The 17,238-nt window shown below is 45.9% G+C and overlaps 1 protein-coding gene across 1 annotated transcript; it reads right to left on the bottom strand.

Moving 5' to 3' along the window:
* Positions 1–14,743: 14,743 nt before the first annotated feature.
* ID1 (inhibitor of DNA binding 1) lies at positions 14,744–16,080 on the bottom strand. Its single transcript, XM_069073895.1, has 2 exons — positions 15,484–16,080; positions 14,744–15,242 (listed from the first exon to the last, which is right to left on the bottom strand). Exons 1-2 carry the CDS (start codon positions 15,895–15,897, stop codon positions 15,201–15,203), a joined length of 456 nt encoding a protein of 151 aa, XP_068929996.1. The 5' UTR covers positions 15,898–16,080; the 3' UTR covers positions 14,744–15,200.
* Between the last annotated feature and the right edge of the window lie 1,158 nt (positions 16,081–17,238).

The following is a 17,238-nucleotide window of genomic DNA, read 5'->3' as shown; positions in this document are numbered from 1 at the left end:
AAAGAAAATAAGGTTTCAGATGGGTGGAGATGAAGAAGGGGTAGGTGGTTCCAGACATGGGTGTTGGGGGAGTGGTGGTGGTGTAGGACTGATTAGAGAGACAGCTTGTGGGAAGCCATGGAGGCTGGAGATGGAATGCAAAGAATGAGGAACAAAGAGTGGTCTATCTTATCTGGAATGTAGAGTTCATGAAGAGGAATAATATGAACTAAGTCAGGAAAAGTAAGTAAGGTAGGTAGGTAGAAAGTCAGGAAAGTTGGTGGAGGGTCTGGGATGTCAGAGTGAGCAGTCTGTATTTTGTCCTAGAGGCAATGGGGAGCCACTAAGGATTTTTGAGCAGGAGAATAATATGATCAGACTTGTTTGGAGATTTCCAAACCAACCAAGAGATATAATAATAGCATGTATTAGTTTATTGAATTTTCACAACAATCCTATGGGATAACTACTATAGGTACAAGTAGTCAAGGATACTACTGTACATTCCCATTTTACATATAAGAAAGCAGAGGCTCAGAGTATCTCTCACAGGCTCACATTGCTAACAGCAGGAATGAACCCATGACTTTCTTGTCTCTTAAGATCAGTATACTTTCTTTCTTTCTTTTTTTTTTTTTGCTTTTTGGAGGGCAATTGGGGTTGAGTGACTTGCCCAAAGTCACACGGCTAGTGTGTCAAGTGTCTGAGGCCAGATTTGAACTCAGGTCCTCCTGACTCCAGGGCTGGTACTCTATTCACTGCGCCACCTAGCCACCCCAATCAGTATACTTTCTACTATGCCCACTGTCATACTGGCATCATCCCAGTCTAAGGCAAGAGGTAAGGAGGTAATGAACTAGGGAAGAAGCTATGTGCTTGGAGAGAAGGGAACAGATGCAAGAATTATTGTGGAGTGGAATTAACAGACCTTGTTTACTGATTGGATATGGGTGGTGAGGGAGAGGGGAAAGTCAAGGATGATTCCAAGAATAGTTAGGAAGGTGGTGGTGCCTTCAACAGAAATAGGAAAGTTTAGAAGAGAGGTGAATTTAGAGGTGATGGGAGGGGTGGAAAGAGAGAGGAGGGTAAAGATGAGGGGGTAGTTGAGGCCAGGTTCATTCACTGTGTGATATTGTTGTTATACCTCTCTGTGTAGACTATGAACTTGGTGACAGCAGGGACTATGTCTCATCTAAACTTCATTTCTCCCTTTGCATCTATTATGGTTTTCAGGGAGTGCAGCGATTCTTACATTAGTTCTCCCTGACCTGCTTTCTAGGTATTTTGTCTTTGGTATCATATATCTTCCATTTTCTTCCATTTTTTCCCTTCTCTTGATTTTGTTCTGCAATATTTCTTGCTGTCTCATGAAGTCATTGATTTCTGTTTGGTCTATTTTAGTTTTCAGAGTCGATTTTTTGGATAAAGTTGACCACTTTATCTTCTAAACTATTTATTCTCCTTCTAAGTCTATTATTCAGAGCTTTTATTTCATTTCCCAGAACAGAGTGTTAGGGTACTCAGAGCCCCTGGGTATCTAGAGCTGTCCCAGGTGTCACTGAAGATTACTAATATTGTCACCCTGGGGCTTTCTCAGGGTAAACCTTTGCTCTTGATGCTTCAGACACACAGGCTTCTTGGAGGCTCCACATGACTCTGACCTGTCTCTGGTAAAGCTGAGAAGTCGTTTCATTGACCTTGGCTTTGCTGATTACTTCTTTCCTATTTCACTCTGGCTTCTTGATGATCTCTTGTGCAGTTCTAGGATTACAAAAAAATCACTACATAGAGTTCTTCACCAGATTTTAAAATTATTATTTGGTCTGATGCAAACCTTAGGTTTTTGCTTGAGTTGGTATGGGGAAGCTCACAGTGCATCTTTTGCTTTGGGAACCATCTTGGCAGAAAGTTTCCTTCAGTGTCTAACACAATATTAGCTCTCTACATAATAGGTATTTAAATGGTCATTGAATGAATGAATGAGGTCAAGAGTAAAATTAAACTGTAAAGTGGAGGTGTCCAGTGCTCAGGACCCCCCAGTTCCTATCTCTCCCACCCCCTGCCCTCCACAGTCAGGAGTATTGTCAGTCACAAGCCTTTCTAAAGTCTTTCTCTTCCCCTTCAGCCTCAGCTGCCCCTGTACCTCTTCCCCTTTTGTTCCACCTACTCATTTATCCCTCAATAAAGAGGGATATGTAACCACAAAATTTAAAAACATACATATTTTTTAAAAACATTTTAAGTCCATCACCAACATTAGACTTATTTATTTTTTGCTTTTTGGAGAGCAATTGGGGTTAAGTAACTTGCCCAAGGTCACAGGGCTAGTTTTTGTGTTAAGTGTCTGAGGCTAGATTTGAACTCAGGTCCTCCTGACTCCAGGGCTCTATTCACTGCACCACCTAGCCGCCCCACCAACATTAGATTTAGAAGGAATCTCCAAGGATTATCTAATCTGTTTTCTTGCCTTCATGAAGGAATTCATTCATTTTTTTTTTTTGACCTCGTATCCCCCGGGCCTTTCACTTGGCAGTAATAAGTGTTAGTTATTGTATGAAGAAACAGCCTGGTGAAATGTAAAGAAAAATCTGGTTTGGAGTCAGTAGACTTATGTTCAAATCTCTAAATTTGTGACCTTGGTCAAGTTACTTACTCTCACTGAACCTCAGCTCCCCCATTCTCATTGGTAACACACACACACACACACACACACACACACGGAGCTGCCTCTGATAGGTCCTCTTCGATCAGGGACAAGTTACAATTTCTCGGTGCCTTAGGAAACTTGACAAGATGCAGGATCCCACACTTTACTGGTCTGCACAATGAGAGGGAGTTTCTGAACATGGACTTCCTATACTCATGAAAACACAGGTCTGATCCATTGAAAAACACAAAAACAAAAAAATTCCCAAAATAAGAACCTCCCCCCCATCAATCTTACTAACTGGCTAATAGGGATGTTATCAGTGAGGAAATATTTTGCAGATCTTCAGGTGTTTGCAGCCATTTTGCATGAATATAGATCAGTCTACACCAATGAAATAACACCAATCACACATTGGGAGAAGAGTGGGGGAAGTGATGGAAATATTACAGCTATGCTGTAGAAGTCATAGTTTCCTCCGTATGAATCTTGCCTGAGTTCAGTGGGGGTAGCATATAAATTTCCTTCTTCTCTGCCTTTTTCATAATGAGGAGCAATGAGAAGGGGACCACAGAGAGGCTTCCATTCTAAGGAGGAAGGGCTTTATCTTGGTCAATGACTCTGGATTTCCTGCTTCCAGGCCAGTCCCTCAGCTATCATCCTAGGAAACATCTTTGGGGGCTGTGATCTGGCATCTACTTCTGTGTCTGCTCTAGACCCATCTCGTCAGAAGCCATACCTCCTGAAGACCCAGACAAATGCTCCTTTTCTCCTTATCTCTTCCTCTCACTGCTTCCCCCCCCCCCACTGAATAAATACATTTTTTTTAAAGTCTCACCTAATAAACATACATAGCCCAACAAAGCAAATTCTCATATTGGCCATATCCAAAAATGCATGTCTCATTTTGGATTTTAAATCCATAACTTATCTGGCAGGAGGTAGGCGGCATGATTCATATTTATTCTTCTAGACTTCTGGTATAGCATTACATTAGTCAGAGTTCCTAAGGAATTCCAAAGTTATTTTTATCTGTAATTTTTTTGTTATTGTGTAAATTGTTCTCTAAATTCTGGTCACGTCACTTGGCATCATTTAATAAAAGTTTCTTCAACTTCCTCTGAAACAGTTCATTTCATCATTTCTTATGGCACAATAATATTCTGTTACATTTGTAATACCAGAATTTGTTTGGCCGTTCTCCAATAGGTGGGAGCCCCTTAGTTTCTGGTTTGGAGCTACTATGAAAAGAGCTGCTATAAATATTGTTGGACATATGGGTCCTTTTCCTCTTTCTTTTATCTCTTTGGGGTAGAAGTGTAGTAGTGGTATCACAAAGCTAGGTTGTACACTAGAGTGCCAACTTGATATTAGGAAGATTCATCTTCCTCAGTTCCAATGAGCCTCAGACACTTACTAGTTGTGTGACCCTAGGCAAGTCACTCAACCCTATTTGCCTCAGTTTCTTCATCTGTCAAATGATCTGGAGAAGGAAAAGGTAAACCACTCCAGTATCTTTGCCGAGAAAACCCCAAATGGGGTCATGAAGAGTCGGATACAACAATAAAAGTTGTATCAGTGGATCAAAGTGTATGCACAGTTTAGTAATTTTGGGGACATAGTTACCAATTGTTTCCAGAATGGTTGGACCAATTCAGAACTTGGCCAACAAAATAGTAGTGTTCCTGTCTTATTACAGTCTCTCCAACATTTGTCATATTCCTCTTTTGTCTTCTTTACCAGTGTGATAGAAAATAGGTAAAAGTTTAAAGTTGCTTTGATTTGTACTTCTCTACTTATTAGTGATCTGGAGCATTGTTTCATATAGCTTGGCTATCTTCTCTTGCAAACTGCCCGCTCATATCCTTTGATCATTTATCTAAGTGGAGAATGCCTCATAAGTCATAAATTTGAATCAATTTCTTATATATCTTGAATATGAGACATTTATCAGAGAAATTTACAATAGTGATTTTTTCCCCAGTTGCCTGTTTTCCTTCTAACTTTACATTAGACTTGTTTGTAAAAAATTTTTCAATTTTATAAAACCAAAATTATCCACTTTATTTTCAGTGATCCTCTCTCTCTCTCTCACCTGTTTAGTCATGAACTCTTTCTTTGGCCATGGGTCTGAAAGGTAATTTCTTCCTTGCTCCTTTAGTTTGTTTAGGATATTATCTTTTATGTCTAAATCATGCAGCCATTTTGAATTTATGTCAGCATGCAGGTGTGAGATGTTGGTCTACACACTCAATTTTTCCTAACCTGCCTTTCCGTGGAAAAGAAAGCTCTCGTCAACAAAGTCTTTGGCACTTTGAAATGGTTTCAATGTTTCAAATGGTTCAAAATCAGAAAGATTTTTTATTAATGGAAATGGCTCTAAAGAAGGCATATTTTCTTCTACTTTGCCACTGAACCCAATGCACCTTGGGACCTTTTCATCTGACTTGTAGCTGAAACCATCCATATGTATTGTCTCTCCCATTAGAAAGTTAGCTTCTTACTATGCCCAAAGGGCTACAAAGCTGTGCTACCCTTTCCAACAATACTTCTACTGGGTCTGTATCCCAATGAGATCTTAAAAAAGGTAAAAGGACCTACCTGTACAAAAATATTTATAGCATTCCCTTTTGTGGTGGCAAAGAATTGCAAATTGAGGAGATGCCCATCAATTGGGGAATGGCTGAACAAGTTGTGATATATGAATGTAATGGAATACTATTGTGCTGTAAGAAAAGATGAGCTTGCAGATTTCAGAAAAACCTGGAAAGACTTACATGACTGATATAAAGTGAGCAGAACCAGGAGAATCTTAAACACAATAACAGCAACATTGTGTGATAATCAGCTATGACTGACTTAGCTCTTCTCAGCAATACAATGATTCAAGACAATTCCAAAACATTCATGATGGGAAATATTATCTGGAAAATGCTCTCCACAGCCAGAGAAAGAACTGATGGAGTCTGGATGCAGGTCAAATCATACTATTTTCACTTTCTTGGGTTTTTTTCATGGTTTTTCCTTTTGTTCTGTTTCTTCTTTCACAACATGACTAATGCGGAAATGTGTTTTACATGATTGCACATGTATTGTTATTGCTTGCTGTCTTAGGGAGGGAGGAAGAAAAATTTGGAACTCAAAATCTTATAAAAAATGAATGTTGAGGGGCAGCTAAGTGGCGTAGTGAATAGAGCACTGGCCCTGGAGTCAGGAGGACCTGAGTTCAAATACAGCCTCTGACACTTAACACAAAAACTAGCCATGTGACCCTGGGCAAGTCACTTAACTCCAATTGCCCTCCAAAAAGCAAAAAAAAAAAATGAATGCTGAAAATTGTCTTTACATATAATTGGAAAAAATAAAATATTATTTACATTTTTAAAAGAATAGTTTAGAAAAGAAAGAAAGAAAATTCGCTCCTTGAGAACAGGAGCTATCTTCCTATTCTGTTGTATCTCCACAGCTTAGCATAGTGCATTTGCTCAAAGTTAGCACTTAATAAATGTCATTTCATTTATTCATCTTTGTATCCTCACCACTTAGCACAGGACCTTGCCTATAAGTAGGTATTTAAAAAATACTTGTTGAGGGGGCAGCTAAGTGTCACAGTGAGCACTGGTTCTGGAATCAGGAAGACCTGAGTTCAAATCCGACCTTAGACACAACACTTACTAGCTGTGTGACCTTGGATGAGTCTCTTAACTCCAATTGCCCTGTCTTCCCCCCTCCAAAAAGATTTTTTTAAAAATCCTTGTTGAATTGAACTGAGGTAGAAGAGGGTTCACAGAACTTTGTAGGATTTAGATCTGGAAAGTTCCTTGAGGGCAGGGACTGGTTTTTTGATTTGTCTTTGAAACCCTAGAGCCTAGCACAGTGCCTGGGACAGAGCAGGTGTTTAATAGAAGGTTGTTGTATTGGACTGAAGCCACCTCTCCAAATCCTCATAGATTGTCAAGAGCAGAGACTGGATTAAACACAAGAGTTCTGATGGACAGCCATTGTTCATTCTTCTTTCAAATGCTGATGGTATGCCCATAGTTAAAAAGTAAAAAGGGAGTATTCTGGGTTTTTAGCCATTGAAAATCCCTGGTCCATAGGAGTAGGGAGATTCTAGGGGAGGTCTGGCTCTACTTTTGTTCTAAAGTAGAAAGTGTCTCAGAGATCAAAGGAAAACTTGAGGTGTGTGTGTGTGACACAAAGATTTAGAAGGCAAGATTTAAAGAAGGAAAGGAGGCTATCGGGTGGCAGAGAAGGTAGATCCAAGGAGCAGGGGACAAGGGAAAGGAATAAGCACCTCAGGCACTGGGCTAAGTGCTTTTACAAGTATTACCTTATCTGATACTCACAACAACCCTTTGAGGTATGTAATGTTATTATCCTCTTTTTACAGTTGAGAAATCTTAGGCAAACAGAAGTTAAGTGACTTTCCCAGGGTCACACAACTAATAAATGTCTGCAGCTGGATTTCAATTTGGGTCTTCTTGATTTGCCAGTGCTCTATCCACTATGCCACTTAGCTGCTTCAAGAGGAAGAGCTGGGTGGCAGATAAGTGGCACAGTGAATAGAGCACTGGCCCTGAAGTCTGGAGGACCTGAGTTCAAATCCAGCCTCAGACATTCGACATACTTACTATCTGTGTGACCTTGGGCTAGTTACTTAACCCCAATTGCCTTGCCTTCCCCCCTCCAAAAAAGGGGGGGGGGAAGGGCTGGGAGCTGGGTTATTAAATGGAGGCTGAGGATGAAAGGAAGCTCAACTGAACGTCATGGGGTATTGCCAGGGAATGACTCTGCCAGATACATGGACAGTATTCTCTCTTGTAGCCCATTCCTATGGGTTTGCCTCTCTTGGAACCCATTTACCTCAAAACCAGGGACCAGTGGGCAGCTGGCACTCTTAGGCTGTGGGTATGTGTGTTAAGTAGGTCCCAGGATCTCAGGAGAGGAAGACCTGCTCAATGTCCCTAGCACTCAAGGGGAGTGCTGAAGCCTCTGCAGAGTTTTCCCAGCAGTCATGTCCAAGCTCCTCTGAGTTAGAGCCCATCTCTGTGCAAGGACTTCATTCTTCTGTACAGGAGAAACATTCATTTCACATCTGTTTCTCATAGAACTAGATCTTGTGCCCTCCAGTTTATTCTCTGGGAGTTTTTAGTTTAGAATACACTTCTGAAGCTTCTCCCTTTCCTGTTCCTTTTTGCCCTACAAGTCACTGTTCCTGATCTAGACACCAGCTCCAGAGGAGGACAATGCTAGTGAGTACTAGAGGTGATGAAAAGGGGATGAAATGGCATGATGGGGCTCAGAAACACTGAAGTGTCAAGGTATCAGTCAGTGATCATTTCTTGGCTTGCCAGGCACTGTGCTGAACACTAGGGATACAAAGACAGAGAACTGGAGGGGACCTCTCTGAACAATATTAGAGGTAGAAGGGACCTCTGAATATGGAATGTTAGAGGTAAAAGAGACCATAGAACTTGGAATGTTAGAGCTGTAAAGGACCTCAGAACACGGAATGGAAGAGCTGGAAGGGACCTCAGAACACGGAATGGAAGAGCTGGAAGGGACCTCAGAACACGGAATGGAAGAGCTGGAAGGGACCTTTGAACACGGAATGGAAGAGCTGGAAGGGACCTTAGAACATGGAATGGAAGAGCTGGAAGGGACCTTAGAACATGGAATGGAAGAGCTGGAAGGGACCTTGGAACATGGAATGGTAAAGCTAGAAGTTTTAATGATCAGCTGACTATGTGAAAGGAACATCAACCCAGTGAGAAGATCTCACTTTTGGTTTAGTACTTGAAGTAGTGAGAAATTTACTTCACCTGGCTGAATTTCTTCTCTGTCAATGCGCCCCTGTCCCAGGCTTGTGGAAGAAAGTATTTTGTATACTGCATAGTACTATGGAAGCTGTTTTCTCTTTTTGTGTCATGGATGGACCCCTTTGGCAGTCTAGTGAAGCCTATAGACCCCTGTTCAGAAGAATGTTTTTTAAATAATCAAAGGAAATGCCAAATTTCAGTTAGAGATAAGTGAAAATAAAGATGTAATTTTTTTCCTTGTAAGGTCACAGACCTTTTGAGGGAACCCCATGTATGCCAAGTTAGGAAACCCTGTTCCTGAGAAATGTGGGCTGTAATAGATAGTAATCATCTGACCTGACCTTCTCATTTTACCAATATGGAAGATGAGCCCATAGAAGGAAAGGGACAAGCCTGAGATCACAAAGCAAAGAGAAAGGAAGGGAGAAATATTTTTTTAGGAAGCTAAGGGAAAAGAAATATTTAGAAGGAGTCTAGCTTCATTGTAACCTCAGCATCAAAAGCGACAGAAAGATTGATTCCACTGAGGAGTGAGATAAACTCATTGGATTGAGCAGTTGAGGGAGAAAGATTTTTTAAAAATTATATGGAATCACATTTTTTAGAGCTGGAAGTACCTTCAAAGTCATCTGGTCCAATCCTCTGATTTTTCAGATAAAGAAACTAAGGTCTATGTTACAAGAGGTTTCGGAAGAAGAGACAATCTGGGATATCAGAGATAATGCTTCCCTCACTGAGACTGGATTCTAGCCTCCTCCCCTTTGCCCCCTCCCATTCCTTTGTCTCCTCCCTCCCTGAATCCCATTCTAACCTGAGACGCCTGACTGCAGACCTGACACTGTCCACCAGGGGACACCAAGTCACCAGCTTCGGCTGCCTGGCCAGGTTCGGTCAGGGCAATCCAGGTTTATTTTCCCAGGAGAAGGCGCTTTCTGGAGGGAGAGTATCTGAGGGGCATCGGGTCAGGAGCATCACTGTAGTGTCTCTGGCTGTGAAGCCTAGAGGCGGGGGCTGCACGTAACACTCCAGAACCAGCCGCACATCTGGGTCAGTTTGCACATCTTTGAAAGGTCTATGCTTTAAGAGTGGACGACTAAGCAGAGATTTCAACATTCTTCCTCCTCTTTCTCAGCCTCCAGGATTCGAACTTTATATCCATTCTCCCTCAGCTAACAGCTCCTTTCCCCCATTAATTTAGGAATCCTCGCTTCCCCAAGAATCCCTAGATTCAGACAGGCTGTCCCTCAGGGTATACAGGTGTTGTATACAAGTGGCCTGGGTCCATTTCTAGTCCCAGCTCTGTCACTAGCTCTATGACTTCTTTGGGCAAGTTCACTTTCTTTCTCTGGGCCTCAGTTTCCCCTTCTGTAAAATGGGGAGGAAACTGGACCATCGGATGCTTGATCCAGAGGTCACTACCAGTTCGACCATTCTCTGAATTTATAAGGCGTCCATGGGAAGCCTAGGGGGTGGGAGGGAACCTAGAAGGGTCCTCGTTGACTGCCCCCTCTTTTGATTTAGTCACCCCCATATTGCACAAGCCCAGGCCCCCGCGCGGGAGTCCAGAATCCCCAGCATTGAGCCTCCTAGGAGTTTTGCAACTTGGCCAGCAGGAAATGCGACGGCCGGTTCCCAGAGAGATAAGAGCACCCCCCCCCCCCCCTAGGCCGCCCCGCCCCGCCTTCCCCTCCCTCCCGCCCCGCCCGGCCCCTTCCCTCCTCGGGTCCTGTCCCTTTCCCGGATGGGACCTTGGGTCCTGAGTCACTCTTTTTTACCACCCTCCCTCACTCCACCCCCTGGAACTGGAGCCTCCCCAGATGGGGAGTTGGGCAAGAGGGAGGCTCTGGGGCTGCTCCCTCCTGGGGAAGGAGGAGTAGGTCGTCCCTCCCCGGCCCCGCCTCCCAACTGCGGTGGGGGGGGGGGTGACTAGGCTAGGTCCCAGGCTGCTCTTTTCTTAGGCTAGGCCCCAATACTCCAATTCCAGGAACTGCTTACTGCCTCCACCTCCAACACACATCTTAGACCTTAGGTAGAGTGTGAGGGGGAGGGTGCAGAACTCTTCTGCTCTCCCCACAAAGAATCAGAGTACCCCACCGTCCTGGGGAAGGGCCCTGGTGAGGAGGAAGAGCCTGGACTTGCAGCTAGTAAATTGAATTCAAGGTCCTGTCCATGTGTAGCACACATTGTGTAGCACTGGATAAGGTTTCTAGGCCTCAGTTTCCTCAGCTCTAAAATGAAAGTTGGACTAGAGCAGGGGTCCTTAACTTACAAAATACGAGGAGTACAAAGAACACCTTTATATTATGTTAAAATATAATTATAAATTAAAAAAAAAAAAAAACCAAATCATGGATCCCAGGTTAAGAACCCCTGTGCTGGATGGTATCTAAGTTTCCCTGGAACCTTGAATCCTTTAAATTTTTTCCCCAGGCTTGTTAACAGCTATTATTATCCTGGTCTAAAAGGGCAATGGATGACATAGAAATATGCCTATGGTGGAGGGGGTGTCGGCACCGGAGAATGAGAACCTCTTTTGCCTCTAGGTTCAATTAACGTCATTGTTGGGTGTAGCTGCTTTTGGGAAGGCATTGTTTTAAAAACACTACCTGTTCATACCTTACAAATAAGAAAATGGGCCTGGGTCCCAATCAGCCTCCTCTATAGTGGGGAGTAGTGGAGAGGGTCCTGGACCTCATGGGAGACAATAGACTTGGGACATAATCTCATTTGTTTCTCATTTGCTGTGAGATTTTAGGCTGTGAAATCTCCTTTTCCTTCCTAGGCCTTCTTTGCCCCATCTGTCAAATGAAGGGATTGAGAGTCTTCGCTAATCTAATGTTAGATGACCTTTAACATTCCTCCTGCTAAGGGCCCTTACATCTCTAAGAGAGCCTGTATTCTAAGTTCCAAGGTCTTTGGAATTTGGGGTCTAGGATTTTATGATCTTGACCAGAGGGTTTAGTAAATCATTCTATCTCCAAAATCCTAGAGTAGCACCCAAGGGACTCAGAGACCCACTAATTTGTCCCAGGAAACTCTGCCCAGACAAACAAACTCTATCCTATGCTCCCCAACATTCTGCCTGCAGGTTTCCGTTCACCCTTTTCCCCTGAACAGGGGGAGGGGAGGTTCTGCCTTTGGTCCAGAAATACTGGTTATTGGGGAAAGGACTCAGGAGACTGGACCCCCAGTGATGCCCTCTCCCAAGACCTGCTGATAATCCTGAAGAGCTAAGCCAGAAAGGGTTAACTTTCTAATGATTTCCCAAGCCATGGTTGAAAGGAGAAGGGTTTTGTGTGCTTTCAAAAAAAAAAAAAGGGCTCACTCTCTCTCTTTCCCTCCACCCCCCTTCTCTTTCTCTGAGTCTCTTGTGCAATTCTTGGGCTGCAGTTCCCAGGCCGGAGATGCAGCTGTGGAAGAGGTGGTTAGCTCCAGCAGGCAGTGTGGAAGGGCGGGAGGGTGGGAGGGGAAAAGGAGGGAGGGTGGGAGGGAGTCATGTTTGTCTAATACACTGGTGCCAAAGGCAGGCTGCCGGCTGCCTGGGAAGGCCTCCCAGCCCCAGACAGAGAGGCGCCTCTGTACACCTGGGGATGTTCAGGTTAAATGACTACACATTCTTCTGCACCCAGCTGATTGAAACATTCACAAACAGGCAGGCTGCGCCAGGCTCCAGATGGGCTGGGGCCCAGCCAAAAGGGAAAAGAGAGAAACAGAGAGATTTCTGAGCAGCTCAGCTTAGCGGGCTGAGCTCTGTAGGGAGGGTCCACAGTCCTGGGACCCCCACCTCCACCCCTCTCTCCCAGAACCAGGGGGTCCTGTAAAAGACCACACCACATGTATACATACATATATATGTAGATATGCACACAGAGACATGTGATATGTGCATACATGTTCACATCTGCAGGATAGTGTAGTAGAAAGACCCCTAGCCCTGAAATGCAAGTCAGAAAGAAGTCCTGAGTTCTGATCCCAGCTCTGATACTCATTAGCTGTGTGATGCTGGGGCAGTGGCATCTCCTCTCTGGGTCTCAGTTTCCTCATCTGTTTTTATAAACAAAGGGAGTGGGATGGAGTAGATAATATCTGAGAACCCTTTAGATTCCAAAATCCTATGACATTGACCACTACATGGATATATGTACATGATATATGCATATTGAGACAGTGAAGCCATATTCATGTATATACATCAATGTTTGGACCCACATAGACATGTATGTGTGTATATCTATGTCTATATATAGATATGTTATATATATACACTATCTGTATGTGTGTATATGTACACATATACAGCTATACAGATTTATATCTATCTCTACATCTAACAAAAGAACAATAGAGTGTAGGGGAAAGAAGATGGGAATGAAAGTTCAAATCCTGACTCTGCCATTTACTAGCTCTCAAACTATGGACATTTTTCCTCTCTAGGCCTCAGATTTCCCATGTTAAAGGAGTGGGTTGGACTTGATGACCCCTGGCTTTCTTTCTAGCTTTATGCAGCAGTCTTTTGCTTTTCATACACTGGTAAGAGGCATCATAGAGTGAAAAGAACCCTGATCTGAGATTTAGTTCTGGGTTGGACCACTCTGTCACCTCCTGGCTATGTGACTTTGAGCTAATCACTTTCTCTAAGCCTCTGTCTCCCATCTGTAAAATGGGCATAATAACAGTTGCACTAACCTAATAAGTATGTTATGAGGAAAATACTTCACAGACTGTAAAGTGCTACAGAAATGTGACCTATGAACTATTGAGACCATGTAAATACACACAAATATAATCAAAGAATCACATGTACATATATACACCTGCCCACATATCTAGTGAACACATGGTGATATGCACATTCATGTACACTTTAGGCATGTTATATTCAACAGACCTTTACACACATGTAGATACATGGCCTGCATGTGTACATGATCATGAATATATGTACACATGTACAATCACACACCTACTCCATAATAACCTATTCCTAAATATACAGTGGTATACATACATACCAGGGCTTTTTCCTCAGCCTAGGGCCTAGATAGACCAGGTCCCTGGTTTTAGGACCTCTCTTTGGGCATTGAGTTTTCTGCCCCCAATCCCTATTTCTTAGTTGCCTCAGCCAAATCCTTCTCCTTCTCCCACATCTGAACCCAGTGTGTGTCCCCACCCCCATGTCCCTTGCTGGGAGAACTGGTCCCAGGGTGGGGCCTAGAGCCCAGGAAAATGGCCCATCTCCTAACTCCTAGGCAGGTGGTGGCTGGTGCAGCTGAGACCAGTGGGCAGTGGGGTGGCTGCCAGGCAAGGCAAGGGCAGGAAGGAGTCAGCTGCTAGGCTACCTGCCAACTTTGAACAGGCTCACCCTGCCTCCATGGCCCCCACAGGCCTGGCCACCAAGGCCAGATAAAACCACCTCCAGTTTGCTGCACCATTCCCCTTCCCCAACAGGCCAAAGCTTTGGGCAGGTGTGTGTGGGAAGGGTAGGGCAGGGCTGCAGGTGAACACCCACCCACCCTTTCCAACCCCTTCCCCATATGCAGGTTTGGTTTTTTATTCAGTGTCCTCTTATTCCCAGCTGCTGTTCCCCTTTCGTGTGTGTGTGTGTGTGGGGGGGGGAGATTAGAAAAGACCCAGTCCAGCCCCTTCATTTTACAGTTGATAAAACTGAGACTTAGCACATAGCAGACTGATGGCAGGCAGCTATCACAGAATGCCAGAGCTGGAATTTAGAGATGTAGTACAAACCATTCCTTCTACAATTAGGGAAATGGGTTCAGAGTGTAACTGACTTGCCCAAGGCCACTCAGCCAGTTTGTGGTAGAGATCATAAATCGTCAGTTGGTTGTAAACTTGGTGATTGTCTAGTACAGCCCCCTCATTTTACAGATGGAGAAGCCCAGAGAGGCCAAGTTAATTTGCCCAAGGTCACACAGCTGGTGAGCTAAAGAAGCCCAGATCTCCTGACTCTTCAGCCTAGGGCTCTTTCCAGGGCATGTATTGCCTCCCCCAGCTCTGTACATAAATGGCTGCCTAATGCCTACTGTTCTAGGCCAGCTGGGTCATGAGTTGGCTTGGGTAAAAGGGCAGAGCTGAAGTATTAATGCTGGGGAAGAGGAGGGGGAAGGGGAGAGAAGGCTTTTAAAGATCCAGAAAGGCTGAGTCTGATCAAGGTTAACATCCAACGGTTCACCACTCAAAGCTCAGACACCACAGGCTGTCAGTCCCCCCTTCTAAGCCCAAGGACTGACTCTTATCCACTAGGGCTCCATCCCCAAACCAGGCAAGAAGACTCCAATTTATCAAGTATTTGTTTAATAACAAAACGCCCCACACACTATTGTAAAAAACAATATTCTCAATAATCATTGTAATATACAATACAGGCAATTATTTTCTCAGAAATCTGAGAAGCAAAAAACAAATTACATTTTTTTCAAGGAGTGTCTTTAAAAAAAAATAATAAACAAGTCTCCCCCGAGCACAGAGAAGTCAAGAGTCTCACTGGGGCTTAGAGGTCTCTGGCCCCCCTAGGGCTGCAGCGACTCCATGCCCCCTAGCCCCAACGGGGCACTGGGATGGGCCAGCTCATCCCATGGAGTTCGTGGGAGGTCACTCTCCCACGCGGGACAGCAAGTCTCCCGACGGCCCCTTTCCTCACGAGTTCGGGAGGGGAATGGGGAAATCTGGGAAACCCACGGGTGCTTTTTTCCCTCGCCTCAGCTTCCAGAGTCCGTGGTGGTCTGACAGACGTCTCAGCGGCACAGTATACGATCATCTGCACCAACGCAGGCAGCCTAAGAGAGAGAGAAAGAGGGGAGGTGGTGAGTTGGCTGTTCAGGTCCCTAAGACCCGCGACAAGTTTTAGTGCCCCAGGACTGGAAAGACGGACGAGGTAACACGGCCCAAAGTAAGAGGTACGACAAGGACCCTCCCCTCCTAGATCTTCCCAATCCGCCTTTCCCCCACCCACCCCTGGAGCAGATGGCCTCTTACTACTAAGAGGACAGACTGCGAAAACCGGGAAATCGTGCTCACCTCGGCCGCGAGGGCACTCATCTCGCCGTTGAGGGTGCTGAGGGGCGCCCGAGCAGGGAGGCCCCGGCCCCCGGGGTTGCCGGCGGCCTGAGAGTCCAGCTCCAGCTGCAAGTCCCAGATGTAGTCAATGACATGCTGCAGGATCTCCACCTTGCTGACCTTGCGGTTCTGGGGCAGCGTAGGCACCAGCTCTTTGAGACGCGAGTAGCACCCGTTCATGTCGTAGAGCAGCACGTTCACCTGCTGCTCGTCCAACAAGGCAGGGAGCCGGGTGCCAGCCCCGCCGCAGCGCGAGATAGAGACACTCTGTTCGGACAGGCACCGCACCACTTCCCCGGCACTCCCGGACACCTTTCCGGCCTTAAGCGCGCAACTGGGGCCAGCGGCGGCGGCACTACCACTCGCAACCTTCATGATTCAGCCGTCGAACAAGGAACCAAGGAAGAAGCGGGACACTGGTGAGAGATAGGACCGCGAGGCAGAGGGAGGAGGGGAATGAGCGAGCAAGCTGGTAGTGCGGAGATACCAGGCAAATTTCTAGCAGGGAGAGAGGACCGCAATTGTGCGAAGTCCACGACCTGATTTCTTATTTATATACCAATCGGAGCCAGAGAGAGGCGGAGCCAGAACGTTCAAAAGCAGCCAATGATAGGCCGGGGGTGGGCCTGCCGCTTGTTAGGGATCCGCCCCCCTGTTCCCCACGTGCGGCACAGCGTAAAGGGAGTTAAAGGAGCCAAGATCCCTAAGGGACTAGAATCGAGGGGTTTAGAGAAGCTGGGGTGAGGGCTGAAGCGGGGAGGGGATTGTAGGAATGTGACAGCCTCTTTAAGTGGTTTAGTGACAGCTCAGACAGCCTGGGTGTAATGTCGGGAGTTTAAAATCCTCCTCTCCTTTGGTCCCTTTGCACCCCAGGATTCGGGACTCCTCGGTATTGCTGAGGAGGACCCCCCCCCCCCGCCGCCCAATTTCAAGCGAGATGATGATCTGAGGCCGTGGGTGACTGGGGAGTTGGAAGGGACTGTGTCCATTGCTCCAGCAGAAGCCGCGAGCTGCTACTGCCTCGGGAATTCCCTCCCCCACTCATTCTGGGGCTGGTCACTCGTACCCCAATCTCCAGCGGGCTCCTTGTAGGGCCGCCCCCCGGGGGCTCCAGCCACTCAGTGCACATTCCTTGGCCGTGTTTCTTTGGGTGGGACTGTAAGCACCCCCTGCCTCGGATCTCGGTCGAGGGGATCCCCAGCTTCCACTCCCAGATCGCTGCTTCCCTCCCTCCCCCTCCTCTAGCTTTCACCGACCCCCTTGGCGGGCCCAACCCTGTGTCAATGTCTAAACAAGCGGCTCAGACCGTTAGACGCCAGTCCCGTGACGTCACCCATTCATAAAACCCGGACGGGCTGTCAGGCTGGCGCCGCGCGGGCGGTCGCCATGGAGACCGCAAACAGGGGCTCGCGCGTCTTTCCCTCTCCCCCGCCCCTCCAAACGCTCACACACTCTCTCACAGTTAGTCACCTGCAAAAGTGCAAAGGCAGGGGCTCAACGCGGAGCCAGTCAGTCATTTATCACCTTAAAACTTCGAAGTGGAGATTAGCTACATCTCGCACCTGCAAAACTGCTGTGGCCCTGCGGTACCCCCTCCTCCGGCTTTGGCTCTGTTCAGCCTGTTAGCCTTTGCCTCAGCGTGGCCGCCTCGTCTCCGCCCTGCCTGCAGCTGCCGCCGCTGCTTCTGGTGTTCCCCTAGAGCCCCAAACTTCTCTG

Source organism: Petaurus breviceps, unplaced genomic scaffold (genome assembly GCF_028583685.1).
Source record: "Petaurus breviceps papuanus isolate PSGF00001 unplaced genomic scaffold, PetGlider_PUasm1.0 90879, whole genome shotgun sequence".
In the NCBI taxonomy this organism is placed as follows: Eukaryota; Metazoa; Chordata; class Mammalia; order Diprotodontia; family Petauridae; genus Petaurus; species Petaurus breviceps.
This window is presented reverse-complemented; position numbering and strand designations above follow the sequence as displayed.

What these genes read in the sequence shown, in the direction of transcription:
- ID1 (XM_069073895.1), bottom strand. Translation starts at nt 15,897, where the DNA reads ATGAAGGTTGCGAGTGGTAGTGCCGCCGCCGCTGGCCCCAGTTGCGCG. An exon ending in TGAGTGCCCTCGCGGCCGAG is followed by an intron (nt 15,243 to 15,483) that starts GTGAGCACGATT and finishes TCTCTCTCTTAG; the next exon opens with GCTGCCTGCGTTGGTGCAGA.